At 50.1% G+C, this 26,282-nt stretch overlaps 1 protein-coding gene across 2 annotated transcripts; it reads right to left on the bottom strand.

The window, feature by feature from the left end:
• LOC121272268 (protein MB21D2-like) lies at positions 1-25,852 on the bottom strand. Of its 2 annotated transcripts, none has more exons than XM_041178814.1 (3): positions 25,660-25,852; positions 19,605-20,162; positions 1-2,903 (listed from the first exon to the last, which is right to left on the bottom strand). In XM_041178814.1, exons 2-3 carry the CDS (start codon positions 19,822-19,824, stop codon positions 1,609-1,611), a joined length of 1,515 nt encoding a protein of 504 aa, XP_041034748.1. In that variant the 5' UTR covers positions 19,825-20,162; positions 25,660-25,852; the 3' UTR covers positions 1-1,608. The 2 variants fall into 2 exon arrangements, with proteins under 2 accessions (XP_041034748.1, XP_041034749.1); XM_041178815.1 differs by lacking the exon at positions 25,660-25,852 and adding an exon at positions 22,408-22,467.
• Between the last annotated feature and the right edge of the window lie 430 nt (positions 25,853-26,282).

Here is a 26,282-nt window from a genome sequence, read left to right as displayed (position 1 = left end):
GAGAGAGACAGAGAGTGAGTGAGAGTGAGAGAGAATGAGACAAAGAGAGAGAGAGAGAGACAGACAGACAGAGAGAGAGACAGAGACAGAGAGAGAGAGACAGAGAGAGACAGACAGACTCAACCTAAATATTTAACCTCATTTCACTTCCAGGAGATATTGGAACTGCTCTGAAGATTACAAACAAAACCACCACAAAATCTGGAAGTACAGGTGTCCATGTGTGGTGCTTAACCCATTAGCTTTAGTGTTCCAACCTGGATTTGCTATTGTTGAAAACAAACTGCTTCAGAAATAAAGGATAAAGATTTGCATAAAACTAGGACATGAAACAAAAAAAAGTTGCAACAAGTTAAAGATCCCTTGTTCTGAGGAGGTTGATGGAGCCCCAGCTTTACATCCCAGATCATTTTGGGACACAGTTTCATCTGCCAAAAGACACGGTCTCTGAAAGGACAGAGGTGCTTCCAGTGATGTCAGCAATACGAAGTTTGCACCTTGGTACAGAAACAAGGGGAACGATACAACTTAACGTGAAGCAGCACCCGTCACTACGGCTTCACCAGCACCAATCAGCCTGCTGTTTGTATAGCTCGAAACGTTCCCTGAACAGGAGAGCCCGGAGTTTGGAAAAACCGGGTGAGGATTGAGAATGGGTCGGCCGTATGAAAGCTCTGCTCTTCTGCCATTGCGATCTAGTCCTACTAACAGCACCGGGAACCCAAAGCCAGACGGTGGGGATGTGACGTGTGACTTCAGGGCTCCAGCTCAGCAATACTTGGTTTGGGTTGCAGTAGGGCTAGTCAGAGAAATTAGACGGCCATTAACTGGGCTGGTTAATCTTATTAACTAATCTAAGTTATGCCACTTCTGCTCGCCCCTCCTATAACAGGCAAGGTGAATAAGGAAGAAAAAAAGTGTGAGTGGGCCACCATTGAACCTCCATTACCAGCATTTCGCTTGGTTGTACAGAGCGTAAACATTGCTGAAGAGAGAGAACCATGTTGCTGAAGGTTCTCGTCTCGCACCCATCAGGACAAATACAAGAATGCCAAACTTCAAACGCACACAATTTATACTAGCGGAGAAAAGGATGCTGACTGGTTGGCAAGTTAAGTCTGATTGGCCAAGGCATTGCCACGGCTCATTTTATTCTTGCCACAAGTGACACACACCCGGACACAGGGACCCGTTCTCTGCAAACAAAAGGAACGCGTTCAAGCCTTGTGCCTTTTTTGAAGCACCCGGGAGCCTATAGTTCTCATCGCTGTCTCCACGGCAACGTCTCGGTCAAGCAGAGTCGACCTGCCAACCGATCAGCACCCTTTTCTCCGGTGGTATAAATTGTGATTGTTTGAAATTTGGTACTCTTCTGTTTGTCCTGATGAGTGCAAGATGAAGCGCTCAGGCAGCACAAATCTCTTTTCAACAATACATCAAAGCGTGATCTCCAGTGTATCACGAAATGCAGGGGAAAGGGAAGGTTCACCAGTATTCCGCAACGCAGTACGGTGGGGGGCAACTGGGAGAGGGAGGGGTTGGAGCGGGGCGGAGAGGTGAAGGGGGCGAGACGGTCACACATCTGTCGGAAAAGTCCGGTCTGGCCCTTCAGAAAAACTTGTCATCGATCCTGAAGTGAGGTTTGCTGACGTCGTCGGGGTTGAGGAAGACCGAGATGGACTTTCCCTGGTTCTCCGTCACCAGCTGCTGCAGCTTGCGGGCCAGGCTGTCGTCCTGCCGGCCGGAGCTGGCCAGCACCCCGTCCGACTGGGAGGAGGCCAGGCCCGGCGCCGCCTGCCGCAGCTCCTGGGCCAGCCGGTTGGCGGCCTTGGCGTGCTCGATGGCGCTGCGCAGGTGCTCGGCGGGGTCCGAGCGCACCGACGACAGCCGGCAGGCCAGCAGCAGCACGGCACCGTCGGACAGCTGCTCGAACATGTTGCACTGGGGCAGGAAGTAGTTGGGGCAGGACTTGTTGACCAGGCAGTGGGCGAGGTCATCGAGGAGGCCCAGGAGGAAGTGGGCCGTGTTTTCCTCCTGGCCCAGGAAGCTGGAGGGCAGGCGGTCACAGGCCCACAGCATCAGGCTCCTCAGGTGATAGGGGCTGATGGCCCTCGGCCGGGAGAGGAGCTTGACGATCACGGCCTTGTAGGCCTGGTAGGCCTGGATCAGGGGGGTGGAAATGCACTTCTTCAGCTGCACCTCGCTCCGCGAGAAGGCCAGCCGCCACTCGTTCTCCCGGTTCCCCGTGCCGGAGCAGGCCGGCACCAGGTAGAAGCCGCTGATGACCTCCTCCTCGGTGATCTTGCCGTCCCAGAAGTGGTTCTCCATCAGCCAGTTCTGGGCCACGGCCGGCCAGCCCTTGAAGGACACCACGGGCACGATGTCGTACAGCATGCGGCTGCGGCCCACGTTCAGGATGACGGAGACCACCGTGCCGTTCTTCTCCACCGCGGCCACCCCGGGCACGCCGCGCTGGGGGTGGCTGCGGATCTCCTCGATCACGGCGCAGACTGAGCGGAAGAACCAGTCCGCCACCTTGGTGGGCGAGAAGTAGTAGCTGCCGCCGCCTCCTCCTCCTCCGCCGCTCTCCCCGCTGGCCGGGGCGGGCTGGGTTTCCGTGCAGCAGTCCTTCCACTTCTCCATGGTCCGCTCGTCGAAGAGCCGCAGGCTGAGCCACGAGTGGCAGGGGGCCGAGTGGCGCATGTCCAGCGTCACCGGCTGGTTGCGGTCGTGGAGCTTCAGGGCCGGCACCAGCAGCGTGAAGTCGATGTCGTAGTCCGTGCCCCTGGCGTAGTCGCCCAGTTCGTCGGGGTTCATGTCGACCACTCCTTCCCGGACACCGCCAGAGAGCAGCAGGTACTCATTCGACACGGGTAACTTGTGGTCCAGCTTCTGAACGAGACCTGTGGGAGCAGAGAGGAGGCTTGTTCAGGTTCAGATCTGCGTTGCTCTCGGGTTCGCTACCTTACTGAGGGTTGCAAGGTCACCCCGGACGTCAGTGTATGGTACTTCATAACTAGCTGTTATTGCCAATGGCAATGGATATCACACCAATAGAAGGCAACTGGCCAACACCATCTCGAAGGCAATTAGGGATGGGCAACAAATGCTGGTCTAGCCAACAACGCCCACATCCCATGAAGGAATAAATATCGCTCAGACTGATACCCTACAGTACAAAATCTAAACTTGCGCTCTGAACACTGACTGATACTCTACAGTACAAAATCTAAACTTGCACTCTCAACACTGCACTGAGCCGTTTTTCTCTACCATATATATTCCATCATGGGGAACGTGCAAGGCCAGCATTTATTGCCCATCCCAAATTGCCCTTGAGCTGAGCAGCTTGTTAAACCATTTCAGAGGGTGGTTAAGAGCCAACCACATTTGCTGCGTAGTCTGGAGTCACATGTAGGCCAGACCGGGTAAGGATGGCAGATTTCCTTCCCTAAAGGGGAAATTAGTAAACCGGATGGTGTTTTTACGATAATTGATTATAATTGTCCAGGTTACCATTACTCAGACGAGCTTTTAAATTCCAGATTAACTGAATTTAAATTGCTCCAGCTGCCGTGGTGGGATTTGAACCCGTAGCCCCCGGTAACATTGGTCTGGGCCTCTGGATCACTCGGAGGCTCTTACCCGGGAGCCAGCGACATAGCAAAGCATCATCCTGGCTTTACCCAAGAGAATTTGAGGAGTTAGGGTCCAAGTTGAAATGCAGGACATCAAAGATAATCTCTGGACTGTTACCTGAGCCAATTGGTATAGGGTTAAACGGATTAGAAAATTAAAATGCTCGGCTCAGAGAGTGGTGTGAAAAGTAGGGGTTTTGATGCATGGGGCACTATCAGTACTCGGGGAAGAGGAGCTTTTCTATTGGGATCGGCTCCACTTGAACCAGGTTGGGACTAGTGTCTTGGCCAATCGTACAACTAGGTCTGTGGTCAGGGCTGTAAACTAACTGGGGCGGGGCGGTGGGTGGAGATAGACTTGGAAATCCAAAGAGAAAAGGTCAAGGTACTGGAACAGTATAGCAACGTAGGTAAAGACAAGCAGAGTGGGACAGGAACAACATAGGAACGCAAGAACTAGGAGCAGGAGTAGGCAATTCAGTCCCTCGAGCCTGCCCCGCCATTCAATACGATCATGGCTGATCTAATTTCGGCCTCAACTCCAATTTCTTGCCTCAATTCCATAACCTTTCAACCCGTTATTAATTAAAAATCTGTCTATCTCCTCCTCAAATTTATTCAGCATCCCGGCATCCACTGCACTCTGAGGTAGTGAATTCCACAGATTCACGACCCTTTGAGAAAAGTAATTCCTCCTCATCTCTGATTTAAATCTACATCCCCTTAGCCTAAAACTATGGCCTCTCGTTCTAGAATGTCAGGAAGGGACAGGGAGTTCAACCAAAAAAAAATGTACATCAGCGAATAAGGTAATTGCAGGGAATAGAAGTAAAAAATGAAATTGAAAGGTTGTTTATCTGAATACACAAAGCATCCACAATAAGATAGATGAATTAGTGGCACAAATAGAAAGAAATGATTTAGTGCTGTCCTTTCCTGGTCTGGCCTACATGTAGCTTCAGACTCACAGCAATGTGGTTCACTCTTTAAATATAATGCCCTCTGAGCAAGGTCAATTAGGGATGGGCAATAAATACTTGGCCTAGCCAGTGACACCCGCATCCCATCAATGAACAAAAAAAATAATTAAGAGAGTACAAAGGGGCACACAGCCTTAAGCTAATACAGAAATTACAAAGTTAATTCTTACATAAAATCAATGCAGGGTGTGTATAAAATTAGTGCAGAAAGACAATCATTGTGTTAAAGCTGAGGTAGCATGAGACACTTACAATATACAGCACGATACGTTCAATTGATAAATATTTACACGTAGGAGTCAAAGAACTATATCGCTCCAAAAACTGGTTACAGAACTTGATCCTCAAACCTACAGAACCAGAACCTGTCATATATTTTGAAGCAAAATGACTGCTTCTTTTTAAGCCCTACAAATTAAAAGATTAAACTAATTAGTTCTTAGCACATAGGGCTGAAGCTGGTTTTCTTCACACAATAGGCTTTTGAGTTTTAGGGGAATACAAACTGATAAGTGTTGATAAGAGTACAAGAGTAAGGAGGTTATTTATGTTGAATTTGTATAGGACACTGGTTGGGCTTCACTGGACTGCTGCGTCCAGCTCTGGACGCCATACTTGAGGTGGTTTGTGAAGGCATTGGAGGGAGTGGGGGGAGGTGCATATGGATGATTCCCGGGATGAAGAACTGTATCTGAGAATAGATTGGAGGTTGGGATTGTTTTCCTTGGAGAAAAGAAGGCTGAGAGGCGACTTGATAGAGGTATTCAAGATCCTGAGGGGTATGGACAGGGTAACTAGTGAGAAACTGTTCCCTCTCAAGAGAGCATCAAGAACTAGAGGGCACAGATTCCAAATAATTGGCAAAAGGTGTAAATGTGATGTGAGGAAAAATGTTTTCACCCAGCGGGTGGTTGGAGTCTGGAACAAACTTCCTGAGAGGGTGGTGGAGGCAGGTTCGCTTGAGGTATTCAAAAAGGAATTGGATTGCTACCTGAAGAGAAAATGTGCAAGGTTACGGGGATAAGGCAGGGGAGTGGGTCTAGATGGAATGGTCTTTCAGAGAACCAGTGCAGAGTCGATGGGCTGAATGGCCTCCTTCTGCACTGTAAAGATGCTGTGATATTGTGAATTGCTAGGGAGTGTAACAGATCTAAATCACCATGGTTACAAGATGACCAAGGTTGGGAAATAAATATTCCACAGTGCACAACAGTTCAGAAAGACAGAGAACGGCAAAGAGGTGGGGGTAGCCCTCATAGAAAGGGATGACTAAGGGATAAGGACACTAAGTAAGAATGAGTGACAATTGCCTCAAGATTGTGAAATAGAATCTGTATGGGAAATTAGGAATTGCAAGAGACAGAAAACAATGGTGAGAAGTAATCTTTAGGCCCCCCCCCATCAGTAGTTATAAGGCTGGCCAGGGCATTAAACAAGAAATTATTGGAGCCTGTACCAAAGGAAATGTCATAATTGTGGGGGCACTTTAATCATCATATAGACTGGGACAATCAAATTGGCAAGAATGGCCTAGAGGAGGAGTTTGTGGAATGTTTTCGGTGACAGTTTTTTGGAGCAGTATGTAGTGGAGCTGACTAGGGATAAAGCTATCTTAGATCTAGTATTGTGTAATGAAGCAGGGTTAATTAGTAATCTCTTGGCAAAAGATTCACTGGAAAATGGTGATCACAGTGCCAATGAATTCCACGTTGTTTGGAAGTGACATATTCCAAACACAAACAAAAATCTTAAACTTAAACTAAGCCAATTACATAGATATGAGGGGAGAACTGGCTAAGGTTTATTGGGTAACTTGACCAAAGGGTATGGGGATAAGTGAACAGTGGGAAACATTTAAAGAAACAATTCACGATGTTCAACAAAAATACATTCCACTGGGGAACAAAAACTCAGCAAGAAGAACTCATCCATGGCTGGCTCAGGAAGTTAAGGACAGTTTTAGATTAAAAGAAGAGACTTAATGTTGCAAAGAAACAGTAGCAAGTCTGAGGATTGGGAGTGTTTTAGAAACCAGCAAAGGGCCACCAAAAAGTTGATAAAAAAGGGAAAAAAATAGAATATGAGAGTAAACTAGCCAGGACTATGAAAACAGATTGTAAGAGCTCGTATAAGTATATAAAAAAGGAAGAGAGTAGCTAAAGTAAATGTTGGTCCCTTAGAATCAGACAGGAAGTACCAAGGGAAATGAGGAAATGGCGGAGCTATTAAATAAACATTGCGTGTGTCTGTCTTCACAGTAGACAACACAGGTTCCATACCAGAAACAGACGGTAACCTAGGGGCTAAAAAGAGAGAGGAAATTAGGGAAGTTCATATCAGCAAGGATAAAGTATTGGAGAAACTCACAGGACTAAAATCTGACAAATCCCCAGGACCTGATGGCCTACGTCCCAGGGTTCTAAAAGAGATAGCTGCAGAAATAACGGATGCGCTCGTACTGATTTTCTAGAAATCCTTAGATTCGGGAACAGTCCCACTAGATTAGAAGTTGTCAAATGTTACACTGCTTCCCAAGAAAGGAGGGAAAGAGAAAACAGCGAATTACAGGCCAGTTGATCTAATACCAGTTCTTGGGAAAATGCTGGATTCTATCTAGGGAGTCTTCAGAATACACTTAGAAAAGTATGATTAGGACTAGACAACATGGTTTTACCAAAGATAAATCCTGTTTGACAAATTTATTATAAAGATTTCTGAAGATATAACTAGCGGGGTAGATAAAGGGGAACCAGTAGATGTAGTATACCTGGGATTTCTAAACGGCTTTCTATAAGATGTCGCACAAAAGGTTAATAGGTAAGATAAGGGCTCATGGAGTTAGGGGTAATATATTAGCATGGATAGAGGATTGGTTAATGGATAGAAAACAGAGTGGGCATAAATGGGGCTTTATTGAGTTGACAGGCAGTGAACAGTGGTGTGCCACAAGGATCAATGCTGGGGTTTCAGCTATTTACAATCTGTCTCTTCATCTAAGTCATTAATACAGAGAGTAAAAGTATGTTTGATGATGATACCAAGCTAGATAAAAAGGTAATCTGCAGGGAAGACACACAGGGGCTGAAAAGAGATATAGGCAGGTTAAGTGAGTAGGCAACAAGATGGCAGATGGAGCACAATGTAAGGAAGTGTGAAGTTATTCACTTTGGTTGAAAGAATAAAAAAGCAGAACATTTTTAAAAGGTGATAAACTTGTGTTGATGATCAAAGAGATTTGGGTGTGGTTGTACAAGGAAAGCGGAATGTTGGTACACAGCAAGCAATTAGGAAGGTAAATGGCATGTTGGCCTATATTGCAAGGGGATTGGAGTACAAGAATAAAGAAGTCTTGCTACAGTTGTACAAGGTTTTGGTGAGGCCACATCTGGAGTAGCGTGCGCAGTTTTAGTCTCTACATTTAAGAAAGGATACACTCGCATTGGAGGCAGTACAGCAAACTTCCTAAATTGGTCTCTGGGATGAGGGTCTATGATGACAGGGTGAGCAAATTGGGCTTATTATCTCTGGAGTTTAGAAGAATGAGAGGCGATCTCATCGATTCTGAAGGGGCTTGATAGGGGTGGATGCTGAGATTGCTTCCGTGGGTCAGCAAAACTAAAACATGGGGGCACAGTCTCAGGATAAGGAGCTGATAATTTACGAGGGCTGAGTCTTTGGGATTCTCCATCCCAGAAGGTTGTGGGTGCTCCATCGCTGAATATATTTAAGGCTGGAGTGGGCAGATTTCTGGTCTCTCAGCGAATTAAGAGATAGGGAAGCAGGCGGGAAAATGGAGTTAAGTCCAAGATCAGACATGATCGTATTGAATGGCAGAGCAGGGTCGATGGGCCATGTGGTCTACTCCTGCTCCTAGTTATGTTTTGTCTTTCAGATGCCACATTAAACAGGTGGCCTTTCCCTTTCAGGTGGACACTAAATATCCCATAGTACAATTTGAAGATGAGCTTCCCCCAAGTATCCTGATCAATATTTATCCTTCTGTCTAGATTTTTGTGCCCAAGTCCCTCAGCAAACCAGGAGTCAGGTGGTACCCCTCTCTCACCCAAGTCAGAAAGCTGTGGGTTCAAGCCCCACTCCAGAGAGTCGAGTGTCAAAATCCAGACTGACCCTCTCCAGTGCAGTCATGATGGAGTGCTGCACTGCCAGAGGTTCCACTTCTTGGAGAACATAAATCGAGGGACACACCTGCTGACAGGTAGATGTAAAAGACCCTGTGGCGCTATTCCGAAGTAGAGCTAGAGAGTTGTCCCCAGTGTCCTGGCCAATACTTACCCCTCAATCGGACATCACAAAAGCAAAAAAAAAGTGATCCGGTCATTACCCCATTGCTGCTCGTGGGAGCTTGCTGTGCACAAATTGGCTGCTGTGTTTCCAACATTAGAACAGAGGCTACACGCCAAAAGTACCTCCACCAGTTGGACAGTGCTGTGGGACGAACTCAGATTGCGTAAGGTGCTTTTGGATACACAAGGAGGGTGCGTGTCTTAGTGCAAATGGAACAGTGGGGGCGGGAGCTCCCTGTATTTGAACCGCTCTCCCCAAAATCATGAGCTGCCGGTGACACAGGCCAGCACCAGTCCCCCATTCTCCGAATTCTTCTAATCTTAACCAGAAGGACTGACTCATCCAGGAACCATGCGGGGGACTGTATCCTGCAGGGGCATCATGGTTAAAATCCCAACAGCCTGCAGCAGGATTAGTTCCTTGTAGCAGCTTGGTGCATGGCATCCAGCCAGGCTCGAGAAGAGAAGCTTGGCTGGGTGGGTACACCGCCAACTTCTCCAAATTAATACGGAAGAGAAATACCGGCCAGGGGGTGGGGAAGGGGGGAAAAAAACGCGCACAAATGCAGTTTTTAACCCTTTCAGTACTAGATAATATTTCATTTCCTACATCAAGTTTAGAGCGCAGAAGGGAGCCACTGGGCCCATCGTGGCTGTGCTGGCTCTTTGGAAGAGGTACTGAGTTAGCCCCACTCCTCTGCTCCACAGCACTGTGCAACCCCTCACATCTGCCAGCCAATGCCGGCAGCTGCTGCGTCCCACTCCCTGGGATTACCTCCCTAAAGCCTTCCGCCTCTCTCCGCACCCCTCTCCTCTCGTTCCTACGTTACAACAGTGACGATTACTCTCCGAGGAGTACCTCATTGCCCCAAAGCCCATCACAACCATTGTGAAAGTGGTGGGGAAATGTTTTTAAAGTCCCTGCTTAAAAACCTACCCTTTTGGTTGCCTCTCCCAATCTCTCCTTCGGCTGGGAATCTGGCTTTCCTCACCTTCCTGGCAAACAGATGGGGGTGCTTTTTTTCCACCCTTATATAGAACTGGAAACATGAGGAGGGGGGCTAGGACAGTCAGCGGGGCGGGGGGGGGGGGGGGATTTGGTTAGTGCCTGGCGAATGGAGAATAGCACATTCAACCGGCCAAATCGATGCAACTGTCCACTGACCTGGGTGGATTTGGTGATTTAAAAGAGAAAAAAAACTTGCATTTAGATAGCGCCTTTCACGACCACCCAGACATCTCAAAGCGCTTTCTGAAGTGTAATCACTCTTGGAAATGCGGCAGCCTGTTTGTGCACAGCAAGCTCCCACAAACGAACAGCACTGTGGCAATGACTAGATAACCCTGGTTTTTTTGGCGGTGTTGACTGCGTGATAATTATTGGGGCGGACACCGGGGGAGAGAACTCTCCTGCTCTTCCTTCTTTGCAATAGTGCCGCGGGATCTTAGACGGGGCCACGGGCTTAAGGTCTCATTCGAAAGACGGACCAGCTAATCACTTTCTGATGCGCTCTACCATCACAACGCTGGCTAAAGGAGCGAGGTGGAGGAAGGTTTACCCACTCATCTAGAGACCTTGGCAGAAAAGTTATGAAAAACCTTGGAAACACAGCGTAAACACTGAGAACGGCGGGGCAGGAGGAAAAAAATAAAAGACACAACTCTGGAAACACCCGAAATTAAAAATCAGAAAATGCTGGACACGTTAGTAGATCTGGCAACATCTGCGGAGAGAGAGAGAAACAGAGTTAACAGAGAGTTCCGGAGAAGAATCACATTGGACTCGGGATATTAACTCCGTTTCTCTCTCCATAGACACTGCCAGACCTGCTGAGTTTTTCCAGCGCTTCCGGTTTTCATTGCTGTGAAAAAAAACACGCTGTCGAAGCTTTTCGTCTTGCACTCATCAGGACAAATTCGCAAATCTCAAAGGGAACAACAATTTATACTGCACATGAGGAGAGTGCTGATTGGTTGGCAAGTGGACTCTGATTGGTAGAGGTGTCGCCATGGACAATACAGCAGGGAACAGTTAACTGCCAAGCTTTTGTTTAAATTCAAACCAGGCAGGTCAACCTCAATTAATCAAGGCATTGCAATGGGGAATGAACCAGGGAATGGCTGTCCCACAAGCTTTTATTTAGTTGAAAAAAGGGCAATGCGTGGACGTGTTCTATTTGCAAAGGACAGGGCCCTGTGTACAGAATGAACCCTGTTGGTGTGTGACTGGAGTCATGGGATGGCCATGCCAGTGAGGATTTCCTTCCATTAGTGAATTTCACAACAATCCCAGCACCCTCGTAGTTGCTTTCACTGGAGGCGAATTTCCATGAGGGGCTGCGTGTGGAAAACAATAATTATGCAGCTTCTAGCATGTGCAAATGAGGCATACTGAGAATATTTTCTCTTTTTATTTCAGATCTCCAGCAGCCGCAGTATTTTGCTTTTATTTTAGATGTTAGGTAGTTCCTTCCCGAGAGGATAGTGGATCTTGTGCAGTGAATCAGATGGACTGCAGCTGTTCAAAGCGGCAGCTTGCCACCACCTTCACAAGGGCGATTAGGCATGAGCAACAAGGGCTGGCCTTGCCAGTGACGCTCAGATCCCATGAAAGAATATTTTTAAGAAACTGATCCTCTGAATTCCTGAAGGGAGGAGCTGTAATTGTGTCTGTGTGAGACACAGTTTGCCACCTGCAAAAGGCGAGAACCCTGTATTGTAAGTTCCGGCTCAAAGTGATCTCCCTGGGACTAGTTCCGATCACAAAAAGGAAGGGGGTGGTGGGGGAAGAGAGTGAAACTTTGCCTCCTCCAGGAAATTGGGCAGCTCCCGGCCGGCGAAGTGGTCAAGACAGCCACTTCTCACGACAAGTACACCTGCCGCCCTTAGCGGCGCTACCAGCACGCAGGTTCGATTCCCGATTCACGCTGAGATCACTGAACTCGGTCAGCGTCGTTAAGGGCAAACTAGAAATAGTAAATTCCTAGGGAAGCTATGAAAACATTTTTTTTTTTGGTAACATCCCTGTGCGGTTCCTGCGCTCAGTGGAGAATATGGTGGCGTTCTGGGATCACCGAACCTGTCGGGAACAATGCGTTATTCATGTAAAAGGTGATCCGGTGACAGTCCCTGGGGTTAACTCCAATAATTGCATACAAGAGGAGAATGGGTCTGAAGCTGGTCCCTCACCTCAAGCGCAGGTTTATTCTTCAGCCGGCTCAGAGTGACGGACTCCCATTTCCCTTTCACCCTGGAGTGTTACAGCTTTACCCATTTATGACCCTTTTTTGTATAAACCAAATAAACGAAATGAACAAATCAAGGGACAAAGTTGTACCCATTTATGGGTGAGCCAATGCCCATCACTTGTTTTAACAATGCGATGGTCTTAACAATGTAATTGCCAGTCAACAAGATGATTGTTATTGGTCCTTGACAACGTAATAGCTGATACATTGACACCTGGAGTTTGACTATAACCCGCTGAAGCAACAGAGGGTTTTGTTTTTTAAAATTACACTGAAATTCCCTTAGCTTTCTTAACTCAAGAATGACTGGTCCTTTTTCTTTGGGCAGTGAAAATAATCACTGGCAATTGTTACTCTCTCTACGTCGAAAGGAGGTTTTAATTCTCAACTGAAACAGTGTCTTAGGCCCCCCACACACACACCTTAAACCAGCTTATATTTCAACTCTTTCTTGGACTCGAACGCAAGTTCTGTCGAAGGGTCATGAGGACTCGAAACGTCAACTCTTTTCTTCTCCGCCGATGCTGCCAGACCTCCTGAGTTTTTCCAGGTAATTCTGTTTTTGTTTTGGATTTCCAGCATCCGCAGTTTTTTTGTTTTTATCTCTGTGTTTAATTGACTGCCACTGCTCTTCAAGAAATGCCTACCTCCTTGAAGAAGTTCTGCTCCTCTCTGCGACAAGATTTCCGTATCTCTCTGTTGTCTTGCTCACCTTCCTTGCTTTCCATTTCCCTCCTAGTGTTTGACAAGGTGTTTACTAAAACTCGCTTTCACAGCCATATCTCCTTTCTCAGTGACTGTCTCCGTCTCACCCCACGTGGATTTCAACTGAAATTCCACCCCTCATGTTTCGAACCCACCCAGGATTACAGGTATCTCCGGGACATAAAACGTTTCTCGGACTGCTGTTCCCGTCACATTCTGAAATCCACACTCAGTGCCATGCGCCGCCATATGAACATACTCGACCTCTCCCTCCAGCAGCACCGCCGTACCCTTTTTCAAAGCTGCGCGTGCCCCCAGTTTCATTTTATCCTTCGGCTCATCCGACGCCTCAACAAGAAACTTTTTCTCTTTCTCTCAAGTGCTAAGGAACGCAAGCTGCAACAACTCATCGACACCAACACCCATCTAGGACCCTCCACCCCTGCCTGTTCCTCCGTCCCCACCCTTTCTTCCAATCCCAACCCCAGCCGTGTATTCACTATACCCCCTGACCTTCCCCTCTCCGATGCTGAACGTTCAGTGCTCAGCAAAGGACTTAGTTTCATTCCCTTACGCCCTCACCTCAATGAATTTCGGGCTCGGCATGATACTGAACTCTTCTTCCGCCGTCTTCGTCTCCGGGCTCACTTCTTTGGGCAGGAGTCCTCTCCCAGTTCAACGGATCCTTTTACCCATCTCCAATATTCTCCCTCCACCTGGACCCCTCCCTCTGGATTCTTACCTTCTCTCGATCTTTTCATTGAGAACTGTCGGCGCGACATTAGTCGTCTCAATTTCTCTGCTCCTCTCACCCATTCTAACCTGTCTCTCTCTCAACTTACTGCACTCCATTCTCTCAGGTCCAACCCTGACATTGCCATCAAACCCGCTGACAAGGGTGGTGCTGTTGTTGTCTGGCGCACTGACCTCTACCTCGTGGAGGCTGAGCGTTAACTCGCAGACACTTCCTCCTACCTCTCCCTGGACCATGACCCCACCACTGAACATCAAGCCATTGTTTCCAGGACTGTCAGTGACCTCATCTCCTCTGGGGATCTCCCTCCCACAGCTTCCAACCTGATAGTCGCCCAACCTCGGACGGCCCGCTTCTATCTCCTACCCAAAATCTACAAACAGAACTGCCCCAGTAGACCGATTGTCACAGCTTGCTCCTGCCCCACAGAACTCATTTCTCGTTATCTTGACTCCCTTCTCTCTCCCCTTGTCCAGTCCCTTCCCACCTACATCCGTGATTCCTCTGACACCTTACGTCACATCAACAATTTCCAGTTCCCTGGCCCCAACCGCTTACTCTTCACCATGGACGTCCAATCCCTCTACACCTCCATCCCCCACCAGGATGGTCTGAGGGCCCTTAGCTTCTTCCTCGAACAGAGGCCCGAACAATCCCCATCCACCACTACTCTCCTCCGTCTGGCTGAACTTGTTCTCACACTGAACAATTTCTCCTTCAACTCCTCTCACTTCCTCCAAATAAAAGGTGTGGCTATGGGTACCCGCATGGGCCCCAGCTATGCCTGTCTCTTTATGGGGTATGTGGAACATTCCTTGTTGCAGTCCTACTCCGGCCCCCTTCCACAACTCTTTCTCCGGTACATCGATGATTACTTCGGTGCCGCTTCATGCTCTCGTCAGGACTTGGAAAAATTTATTAATTTTGCTTCCAATCTCCACCCCTCCATCATTTTCACGTGGTCCATCTCTGACACTTCCCTTCCCTTCCTTGACCTCTCTGTCTCAATCTCTGGTGATAGACAGTCCACCAATATCCATTACAAACCCACCGACTCCCACAGCTATCTCGACTACAGCTCCTCACACCCCGCTTCCTGTAAGGACTCCATCCCATTCTCTCAGTTCCTTCACCTCCGTCGCATCTGTTCCGATGATGCTACATTCAAAAACAGTTCCTCTGACATGTCCTCCTTCTTCCTTAACCGAGGTTTTCCACCCATGGTCGTTGACAGGGCCCTCAACCGTGTCCAGCCCATCTCCCGCGCATCCGCCCTCACGCCTTCTCCTCCCTCCCAGAAACATGATAGGGTCCCCCTTGTCCTCACTTATCACCCCACCAGCCTCCGCATTCAAAGGATCATCCTCCGCCATTTCTGCCAACTCCAGCATGATGCCACCACCAAACACATCTTCCCTTCACCCCCCTTATCGGCATTCCGTAGGGACCGCTCCCTCCGGGACACCCTGGTCCACTCCTCCATCACCCCCTACTCCTCAACCCCCTCCTATGGCACCACCCCATGCCCATGCAAAAGATGCAACACCTGCCCCTTCACTTCCTCTCTCCTCACCGTCCAAGGACCCAAACACTCCTTTCAAGTGAAGCAGCATTTCACTTGCATTTCCCCCAACTTAGTCTACTGCATTCGTTGCTCCCAATGTGGTCTCCTCTACATTGGAGAGACCAAACGTAAACTGGGCGACCGCTTTGCAGAACACCTGCGGTCTGTCCGCAAGAATGACCCAAACCTCCCTGTCGCTTGCCATTTCAACACTCCACCCTGCTCTCTTGCCCACATGTCTGTCCTTGGCTTGCTGCATTGTTCCAGTGAAGCCCAACGCAAACTGGAGGAACAGCACCTCATCTTCCGACTAGGGACTTTACAGCCTTCCGGACTGAATACTGAATTCAACAACTTTAGGTCGTAAGCTCCCTCCCCCATCCCCACCCCCTTTCTGTTTCCCCCTTCCCTTTTTTTTCCAATAAATTATAAAGATTTTCCTTTTCCCACCTATTTCCATTATATAATAAAAAAAACCCCCACTAGAGCTATACCTTGAGTGCCCTACCATCCATTCTTAATTAGCACATTCTTTTAGATAATATCACCAACTTTAATTTTAACATCTATGTGTTCTATTGTACTATTGTCGTTGACATCTTTTAATGATCTGCTTCTATCACTGCTTGTTTGTCCCTACAACCACACCCACCCCCCTCCACCTCTTTGTCTCTCTATCTCTCCGCCCCCAACACACACACCTTAAACCAGCTTATATTTCAACTCTTTCTTGGACTCAAACACAAGTTCTGTCGAAGGGTCATGAGGACTCGAAACGTCAACTCTTTTCTTCTCCACCGATGCTGCCAGACCTCCTGAGTTTTTCCAGGTAATTCTGTTTTTGTCTTAGGTTCGAATCCTACCCAGGATCTCTCTTATTGTTAAGGCGCTTGATAGTGAAATTCCTCCACAGAGGTTAAGAAAAGGGTCCTGGTGGCAATCCTACAAGTACATGCTCTCCACCGAGATTCATGCAGCTAATCCGGGGGTCAGAGTTAGGCCGTTGTCACGCCTGGTACGTCAGTATTTATGCTCCACTTGAGCTTCCTCGCACCCTATTCATTTATATAGCGCCTTTCATGACCTCAGGATGTCTCGAAGCGCTTCCCGTTTTGAAATGCAGTTACTGTTGTCATGTAGGAAATGCAGCAGCCAATTTGCGCGTAGCAAGCTCCCACAAACAGCGATGTGAAAATGACCAGAATTTTTTAAAAAATGGTGTGGAGTGAAGGATAAATATTGGCCTGAACAGTGGAGGGGAGGGTATCTCCCCTGCTCTTGCTCCACATAGTGCCATGGGGTCTCACACATCCTCCCGAGGGGCAGACGGGGCCTCAGCTTAAGGTCTCACCCAAAAGATGGCACCTTCAACAGCGCAGCACTCCCTCAGTACCGTGCTGAGGCGACAGCCTAGTTCTAGTTTCTGAAATAGGATTTGAATCCATAACCTTCTGACTCAAGAGACAGAAGAGCAACCAACTATTTGCAGCAGAATCCTTCTAGTCCTTTCTCCCTCCTGTGTTTATCCAGTCTCCCCTTAAACGTATCTATGCTACTCACTTCAGCCACTGCCTGTGGTAGCGAGTTCCACATTCTCACCGCTCTGCGGGTAAGGATTTTCCTGTATTCCCCATTTACCAGTGACATAACCCCTGGTTTTGGTCTCCCATACAAGAGGAATCATCTTAAAAACATCTACCTACTGTGCAACAAGAATCAAGAAAGACCTTTGCTAGCCTTCCAAAAGTACCTCAACTGTTTCTCAGCGTATGGTCATCACGGGCAAGACTAGCATGCTCGCCTTTCCCAGAGAAGGTTTGGGGGAGTGTTGGGGGGGTGTGCTGAAAGAGGGGGATGGGTGACCTCATTTAGTTTTCACCAGCTATCCTGAGTGGCTTAGTGGACGACTTTAAGAAGCATTTGCTTAAGGTGGAACTGCAGTCACACATAGGCCAGAGCAGGTAGGGTGGCAGATTGCCTTCTCCTTAATGAAGCAAGTGAGCCAAAGGGGAGATGGTGGCGTAGGAGTAATGTCACTGGACTAGTAATCCAGAGGCCCAGGTTAATGCCCAGGGGACACGGGTTCAAATCCCACCACGGCAGCTGGTGGAATTTAAATTTAATTAATAAAATCTGGAGTATAAAGCTAGTCTCAGTAATGGTGACCATGAAACTATAACAAAAGCATAATTACCTGGAAAAACTCAGCAGGTCTGGTAGCATCGGCAGAGAAGAAAAGAGTTGACGTTTCGAGTCCTCACGACCCTTCAACAGAACTGGGTGAATCCAAGGAGAGGGGTGAAGTAGAATCATTGATTGTTGTAAAAACCCATCTGGTTCACTAATACCCCTTTTGGGGAGGAAATCTGCCGTCCTTACCCGGCCTGGTCTACCTGTGGCCTCCAGACCTACAGCAATGGCTCTTTAACTGCCCTCTGAGATGGCCGAGCAGGCCCACTCAGTTCAAGGGCAATTAGGGATGGGCAACGACATCGTTCCATTTTATTCTTTCATTCCATTGGGTCTTCCCAAGAACCTGGCAGCTTCCATCGCCATTTTTGCCCCTCTCTGATAGCAATACACAAATTTTGAATCCAAGAGGAGCTGTGGATAGAAGCGACGTTCTTTCCCAGTCATTGAGGGAAGTAACACCAAGGCAACAAAGAGCCAACAGAGAAAAAAAGGATTAAGATTTGGGAGAGATGGCAGGAGAAACTTGGTTGGAATTCACGATTGGATTCAGCAGCTGAAGCGGAAGGTGCCAACGTTTAAGGCTAGGTTATCGGGAAAGCTAGGATCCGGCCATTCAAAGGGGCAATGCCAGGCATGTCTTCACGCAAAGGGCGGTGGAAATTTGGAAGGCTCTCTGTCAGAAAGGCTGCTGAGGCTGGAAGAGGGGAGTGGGGGGGCCAGGAACTTTGGGGGGGGGGGGGGGGGGGGCGGTGTGTTTGGGGGTGGGGGGAGGGGGTGATACTGCCTCAGAGAGGAGACATTAAACTGAGGGCACCTATCTGCCTGCAGGCACATGGCACTACTTTTGAAAACTGAAAACTTCAACTGGAGATTTTTGTTAGGTGTATGAAGGATTGAAGGGTAAAAATCAAGGTGGGCAGTCAGAATACTTGCGCGTCAGCCATGAACTAACTGAACGCTTGAGAGGCCTCCTCCTGTTCAGAGGCTGAAGGGAAAGTGGAGGGGACCATGTGCTGAGGAAAGGGGGCACGATCACATAGATTGGGTTGATGGATAATTGGTTTATCGAGATATCGGCATGGCGACATGTACCAAATTATGATGGCACTACAACTAAAACAAGCAAGCGTAATCCACGACAGTTATCAACCACCAAAGGTATGAAAATAAATTATAAAGGAATTGCACAATTATAATCTTTTCAGCGTACAAATAATTACTATACATTGCAAAATGCAGGTCCCTTAACTTAAGGAATGGGGACGAAATGTCTACTGCACTCTGCATTTTGTATTAAAAGTCCATAGTCCGTTAACGTTAGGTTGAATTCATTTGAGTTTCAGTCATTTACATACGATGAGTTTTCTAAAGTGGGGGAGTGGGACTGTCTCGTAATCTCCAATGGGATTAGGATTACTGCTCGCCTGGAGGATAAATACCCACCAGCAGGGCCGAACGATTTGGTTCCATGTTGTAATCTGAACGTCCCACGGAGGGAAGTGAACTGAGGCGACCACAACTCTGCTCTACACGGCCTCGAGTCAGCCCCATCGGGAGGTGCCAACTTCACACCGGTCGGGGCTCAGTTGGTTGCGCGTCCCTCGCCCGAGTCAAAAGGTTGTGGGTTCAAGTCCCACTTCGGGAGACTTGAGCACACACCAAAAAAAAAATCCAGGCTGACGCTCCAACAGTGCTGGCACTGAGGGAGGTGGATGACGATGCACTGGACAACACGACGGCAAGGTCTATGTCATGGCTAAAGTGCAGGAGTCATTGAAATGAACAGCGGCGAGTGCCAGATACTCGGCAGCAATGGGGACTTGCACCAGTGTCAAAGTCGGAGCCGGGGGTGGGGGCAATCATGGATTGCACCGTGGGACCTCTACGGGATGCTGCCTCTCAGAGGAGGCATTAAGCTGAGGGTCTCCCCATCTGCCTGCAGGCGGGTGTAACAAATCCCGTGGCCCTATTTCTGAAGAAGAGATGGGGAGTTAACCAGGTGTCCTGGCCAGCATTCCTCCCTCGACTAACACAAAAACCAGAAACCACCTGGTTGTGATTACATTGAGGTTTGTGGGAGCTTGCTGTGTGTCAATTGCCATTTCCCCACAGTGGCTGCACTTCAAAGGGACTTCACAGGCTGTTTGGTGGGGGGGGGGGCGGGCATGTAAGGTGCTACATAAATGCAAATCTTTCTTTCCCTGTGTTGGCCACTCACCCAGCATGGAGAAAATGAAGTCCTTGGCCGTGTGCACCTCTAACGCCCGGCGATCGTCGAAGTCCCTCAGCTCATGCTTGCCGAACTCCTGGATCAGTTTGGTTATCTCCTCGATGCGAGCCCCTGAGTGGAAATCCAGGTCGTTCAGCGGCTTGGCGAAGGCTGGCAACTTGGCACCTGACGCTGCGTCCTTGCCAGACAAAGACGCCAAGGTCGCCATGTCTGTCTCGGAACTGATGGGTTCCACTTAACTGTGGTTAAGACCAGCGGCCAAACCGCAGCCGGGGTAGGGGTCTCGCTGCAGCCTTACACGCCAGACGATGCAGGATTGAGGGGCTGAACCGCGTTCAAAGTCCTCCCACCGCCTCAGGGATTCACCATCCACAATCAGTAGCGGGAAGCGTCACACGGCTTGGAGGTGAAGTCACTTGTTAATTCTAAACGCCCGGGTTTTTTTTTGGAAGGCGGACTGTTACAATTGCAGACGAGTGAAGGAGCTTCTTTTCTGTCGGCCTGGGTGACACAGGTAGGGGGAATCAAAACTCTTCATCACAAGATCTGCGAGAGAGAGAGAGAGAGAGAGAGAAACAGAGATTACATTTCAAATCCAGCATGACTCTCCTTTAGAGATTGTCCCTTATTTTGACTGTTTGTCCTGTGTCCCTTAAGGGGGTATTTCCAGGGCAAACTGGGAGACTGATCCTGAGTTTGAGTGATTTGAGTGGGACTGCAAGTGAGCGAGTAGTGGCCAGCACAGAGATGATAATGTTGTAACTCCACAAGTTGTAAGTTTCGATTGGTTTTTAAGCCTCCCTTGCAATTAGTATAATCTCAAAACCATCCACCCCTACACCGGATCTCATTATTAGCAACCCCTCCCCTCTCCCACACACCCTGCAACCACCACTCTCGCGGTTATCGACAGCTTCCCCTGCCCACCCCAGGTCAGCCAGACCAATACTCTGGCCTGTTCTTGTCCTCTTGGGCACAACATGATGTTGGAGGAGAGCAGGGGGAATTCTCCCCGGTGCCTGGGGAGGAGGTGGTGGGGTTGGGGGGGGGGGGGGGTCGGGTCAACATTTATCCCTCAGCCAACACCCACAAAGAGAGTTTTAAATTGGTCATTATCTCATTAAACACTTGTGAAAGCTTGCTGTGGGCTAAATGCAGCTGCCGCATTTCCCCCCACCCCGGCCACACAACAACTGTGGCTAAGACCTCAAAAGTACTTTTGTTGATTGTGAAAAGCCTTGTGGCTTTGCTGACCCTACATTAAAGCAAGTTACTTTCACCGATTCCACTACACTCTCCTATTACTTGTTACACAGCTAAATGACCAGCGTTCCTTAGCTTGAGGCTTGGTGGGGATGGGGATGGGGGTGGTGGGGGGAGGTGAATGCTGAACGGTTTCCACCAGGAAAAGAAATGCTCAGGCAATTTTGCAAGTCGCGCTCTCCAGTGAGATTACAGAGCAAGCACTTTCTTGCTTTCACACAGCTCAGCCTCCCCCTCCCAGACTTTGCCAGAAAAGCACTTGGACATTTTCAGCCCTGCGTACCACAGTTTTATCTACCTTACCTTTACTTCCTCTGGGCTTCATAGAGTCAGAAAAAAAAAGTCAGACGGGCAATCTGCTTCCAGGTCGTGTAGTGTTGCTAAGTAACCTGCAGCAAGGGATGGGCATTTAATGCTGGCTTTGCCAGAGGTACGAGTTGGCAAACAATGACAGCACAAGTTGGCTGACTGATTCATCCTGCAGAAACACTGTAGCTTTCAGGCTTCAGAGCTGAGCTCTCATTTTCTGCCCATTGAATGGGAAACACACACTTTAGACCATTAGTAGCCCCTCAGATAGTCTGGAGTAAAGTATAACTTTACAACATAACTACATTCATTCTACCAAACAGGACCCATTGCAAGAACGAATACAATATTCCTCCTACCATTGCTTCAAGTCATCTGGTAACTTTTTTGAGTTAAAACAATTAAACTAAATTAGCAAAATCAGGGACAAAAAAAGCTTCTACAAGCCAGGTAGGAGCCGAACCTACAATCTTCTAAATCGGTAGTCAGATGCGTTATCCATTGAGCCAGTTTTCCGAACACAGGAAGGAACTTCAGATCGTTAACAAGAGTTTATCAGGCAATTCAGGCAAGGCTCAGGCTGGGAACAGGAACAAAAAGGTAGTCGTGTGATTCAATCGCAAGGGATTTGATGACAGGTCTGGGCAATCAATCTCTAATTATCCTCGTCTCAAATATGAGGTGAGGAATACCACGCCTGACTAATCTCTCATCAGAAATGCACTGCACTGTGGCAGCGCTACACTGAAGCATCAGCCTAAATTACCCGCTTAAACCTCTGGACTGGAATTTAAACCCACAATCTTCTGACCCAGGAGAGGCTGTGATGAAAGCCTTTGTGCAACCGAGGGCTCAGAGTCACCAGTTTCTCTCTAAAACACACACGATCACAGTTCACGCCTCAGATTACACTCACCATTGCACTGCAAATGACGTGAACCAATGCTAGATATGTCAGGTTTTCTTCCACCCCCCCCTCCCTCCCTCCATCCAACCAACCCATAAATCACAGCTTGTGAACACAGAACAAGAAAGCTGTAGCCTCTGACATGGATCCCTGGGATTAACAGAAACCATAAACCAGCCACATCAGAAGGTTCCCTGCAGCTGTTTAAAATAACCACCACCTTCAGATTTCAGCAATCCCTCACTTTCCACACGTGTGAATGCATTGCAACAGGTGCTAGTACAAGCATATCAAGGCAAAAAACAAAAATACCTGGAAAAACTCAGCAGCTCTGGCAGCATCTGCGGAGAGGAGCACAGTTAACGTTTCCAGTCCGAACGACCCTTCAACAGAACTAAGTAAAAATAGAAAAGAGGTGAAATATAAATTGGTTTAAGGGGGGGGGGGGATATGGATTTATATGGATTTTTCTTTTCCCATTCATTTCTATTATTTTAAAATATATATTTATATGGATTTTTCTTTTCCCATTCATTTCTATTATTTTAAAATATATTCCCATCCATTGTTTTATCTCTACCTTTTAGCCTATTTCGATCCCTTCCCCCCACCCCACCCCCACTAGGGCTATCTGTACCTTGCTCATCCTGCTTTCTACCCTTAATGTCACCTATTAGCACATTTCTTAGATAATATCACCACCTTCAACACCTCTTTGTCCTTTTGTCTGTGACATCTTTTGGTTATCTCCACCTATCACTGGCCCTCCATCCAGCTCTACCTGTACCACCCGCTCTTAAACCAGCTTATATTTCACCTCTTTTCTATTTTTTACTAAATTATGTTGAAGGGTCATTCGGGACTCGAAACGTTAACTGTGCACCTCCCCACAGATGCTGCCAGACCTGCTGAGTTTTTCCAGGTATTTTTGTTTTAGTTTTGGATTTCCAGCATCCGCAGTTTTTTTGCTTTTATCAAGGCAATTTGACAGTTCACGCAACAACCTTCCTTCAAAAAAAGACCACCTGAATCCAGACGGAAAAATTTTGCTGAGTCAAAAAAGACAGACGTGCATTTAAATGGCACCTTCCGTGACCCCGCTCATCCCAAAAGGTTTTACAGCTAGTGAAGTGCTTTTGAAGCCTGTTGTTACTGTTGTAACAGAGTAAACACAGCAGCCAATTTGCACACAGCAAGCTCCCACAGCAATGAGAAGATCCATCTTTTGCGACACGGGTCAGGACAGCAGGGAGAGCTCCCGCGCTCTTCTTTGAAATAGTGCCCAGGGATCTTTGACGCCCACCTGCTACAGGGCCGCTCGGTTTAACGTCATGTCCAAAAAGCGGCATCTCCGACAGGGCAGCACTCCCTCCACAGTGCCAACCAGAGGGTCAGCCTCAATTTTTTTTGTGCTGAAGAGCAGGAATTGAGCCCACAACCTTCTGTGGTCGTTTGGGGGGAGGGGGTGAGATATGTACCCACTGAGCCGCTGCCGACACTGCGATTCAGGTAGGCAGGCAGGCTGAAACAGTCCAGGAAAGGGTGCAGGGTTGGCATTCTCTGGGTGAACTCAGTGAAGGTGGGGGAGGGGGAAGAGTCGGGGGGTAGGGGGAAGAGTCCGGGGGGGGAGGGGATAGTCTTGGGGGGGGGGGGGGGGAGAAGAGTCGGGGGGGCGAGGGGGAAAGAGTCAGGGGAGGATGGGGAAAGAGTTGGTGGGAGGGGGGGAAGACTCGGGGGGAGGGGGAAGAGTCGGGAGGGGAGGGGGAAGAGTTGGGGGGGAGGGGGAAGAGTCGGAGGGGAGGGAGGGAAAGAGTCGGGGGGGAGGGAGGGAAAGAGTCGGGGGGGAGGGAGGGAAAGAGTCGGGGGGGAGGGAGGGAAAGAGTCGGGGGGAGGGAGGGAAAGAGTCGGGGGGGAGGGAGGGAAAGAGTCGGGGGGAGGGGGGAAAGAGTCGGGGGGAGGGGGGAAAGAGTCGGGGGGGGAGGGGGGAAAGAGTCGGGGGGGAGGGGGGAAAGAGTCAGGGGGGAGGGGGGAAAGAGTCGGGGGGGAGGGGGGAAAGAGTCGGGGGGGAGGGGGGAAAGAGTCGGGGGGGAGGGGGGAAAGAGTCGGGGGGGAGGAGTCGGGGGGGAAGAGTCGGGGGGGAGGGGGGAAAGAGTCAGGGGGGAGGGGGGAAAGAGTCGGGGGGAGGGGGAAAGAGTCGGGGGGAGGGGGAAAGAGTCGGGGGGAGGGGGAAAGAGTCGGGGGGAGGGGGAAAGAGTCGGGGGGAGGGGGGGAAAGAGTCGGGGGGAGGGGGGAAAGAGTCGGGGGGAGGGGGGAAAGAGTCGGGGGGAGGGGGGAAAGAGTCGGGGGGAGGGGGGAAAGAGTCGGGGGGAGGGGGGAAAGAGTCGGGGGGAGGGGGGAAAGAGTCGGGGGGAGGGGGGAAAGAGTCGGGGGGAGGGGGGAAAGAGTCGGGGGGGAGGGGGGAAAGAGTCGGGGGGGAGGGGGGAAAGAGTCGGGGGGGAGGGGGGAAAGAGTCCGGGGGGAGGGGGGAAAGAGTCGGGGGGAGGGGGGAAAGAGTCGGGGGGAGGGGGAAAGAGTCCGGGGGGAGGGGGAAAGAGTCCGGGGGGAGGGGGGAAAGAGTCGGGGGGGGAGGGGGAAAGAGTCGGGGGGGAAGGGGGAAAGAGTCGGGGGGGAAGGGGGAAAGAGTCGGGGGAGGGGGAAAGAGTCGGCGGGAAGAGTCGGGGGGAGGGGGGGAAGAGTCGGGGGGAGGGGGGAAGAGTCGGGGGGAGGGGGGAAGAGTCGGGGGGAGGGGGGAAGAGTCGGGGGGAGGGGGGTAGAGTCGGGGGGAGGGGGGGAAGAGTCGGGGGGAGGGGGGGAAGAGTCGGGGGGAGGGGGGGAAGAGTCGGGGGGAGGGGGGGAAGAGTCGGGGGGAGGGGGGGAAGAGTCGGCGGGAAGAGTCGGGGGGAGGGGGGGAAGAGTCGGGGGGAGGGGGGGAAGAGTCGGGGGGAGGGGGGGAAGAGTCGGGGGGAGGGGGGGAAGAGTCGGGGGGAGGGGGGGAAGAGTCGGGGGGAGGGGGGAAAGAGTTGGGGGGAAGAGTCGGGGGGAGGGGGCGAAGAGTCGGGGGGGAAGAGTCGGGGGGAAGAGTCGGGGGGAAGAGTCGGGGGGAAGAGTCGGGGGGAAGAGTCGGGGGGAAGAGTCGGGGGGGAGGGGGGAAGAGTCGGGGGGGAGGGGGGGGAAGAGTCGGGGGGGGAGGGGGGGAGAAGAGTCGAGGGGGGAGGGGGGGAAGAGTTGGGAGGTTCCCAACCCCTCTCGATCAAACGGTCGGGGGAGGGGCCTGAGAGTCATGATCGGCCGTGATGCATCCTGCAGTCGAATTGCCAGCCCCCTAAACTGAGGACCTCGGGAGATCGCCACTCGACCAAGTCACCTTAGCAAAGTGTCAGCACCTCGTAGGGAGGGGATCGGGGTGGGGGGGAGGGGATCCGGGGGTTGGGGGGGGGAGGGGATCCGGGGGGGTGGGGGCGTTGTGGGGGAACAAACCGCCGCCAACGGGAAGGAAGAGCCCAGGTTCCCGGTTAAGGCACACACCTGCTTCCATCCTCAGCCTCCCCTTCACCACCGGCTCTCCTCGCAAGTCGTCCGCCCTTCTCCACCGCCCCCCTCCCTCCCGAGTCAGGTCCAGCCTCAGCTCGGTGCTTCCAGGGGCCGACACCACCTCCTTCCCTGCTCCAGGCCCGAGGGCTTAAATTCCACAAGTCCCGATCGCCATGGACAGCCCACTCTTCACCCGGGCACTGCACATGCGCCATGCCGTCACTTCACCCACCTGGGACATGCGCAAGTTTGACCCTGCCGGCACTGAGCATGCGCATCTTTCACCCCCCCGCCCCCGCCGCGATACTGAGCATGCGTAGAACCCCCCCCCTTTCCCGCTGCGCCTTCTGGGAAACGTAGTCTTGTACTTTGTACCTCGTACCAAAATTTATCGATGGGCGAGGGCGATCAGAAAATGTGCCCACGGATCATATAGCATGCGCGCAGCGCCGGGGGGGGGGCGACTCTGTTATAAAAATTAAAAATGAGAACGCTGACTCGTTTCAAACGAAAAGTGCTGTATGTGATGCGCATGCGCAGTATACTAAAGGCTACTGGGAATTGTAGTCTTTAGAAGGCGGCTTCATCTGAGCTTGGCTGGGTGTGTGGGAATTTCT

Source organism: Carcharodon carcharias, chromosome 33 (genome assembly GCF_017639515.1).
Source record: "Carcharodon carcharias isolate sCarCar2 chromosome 33, sCarCar2.pri, whole genome shotgun sequence".
NCBI classification, from domain to species: Eukaryota; Metazoa; Chordata; class Chondrichthyes; order Lamniformes; family Lamnidae; genus Carcharodon; species Carcharodon carcharias.
This window is presented reverse-complemented; position numbering and strand designations above follow the sequence as displayed.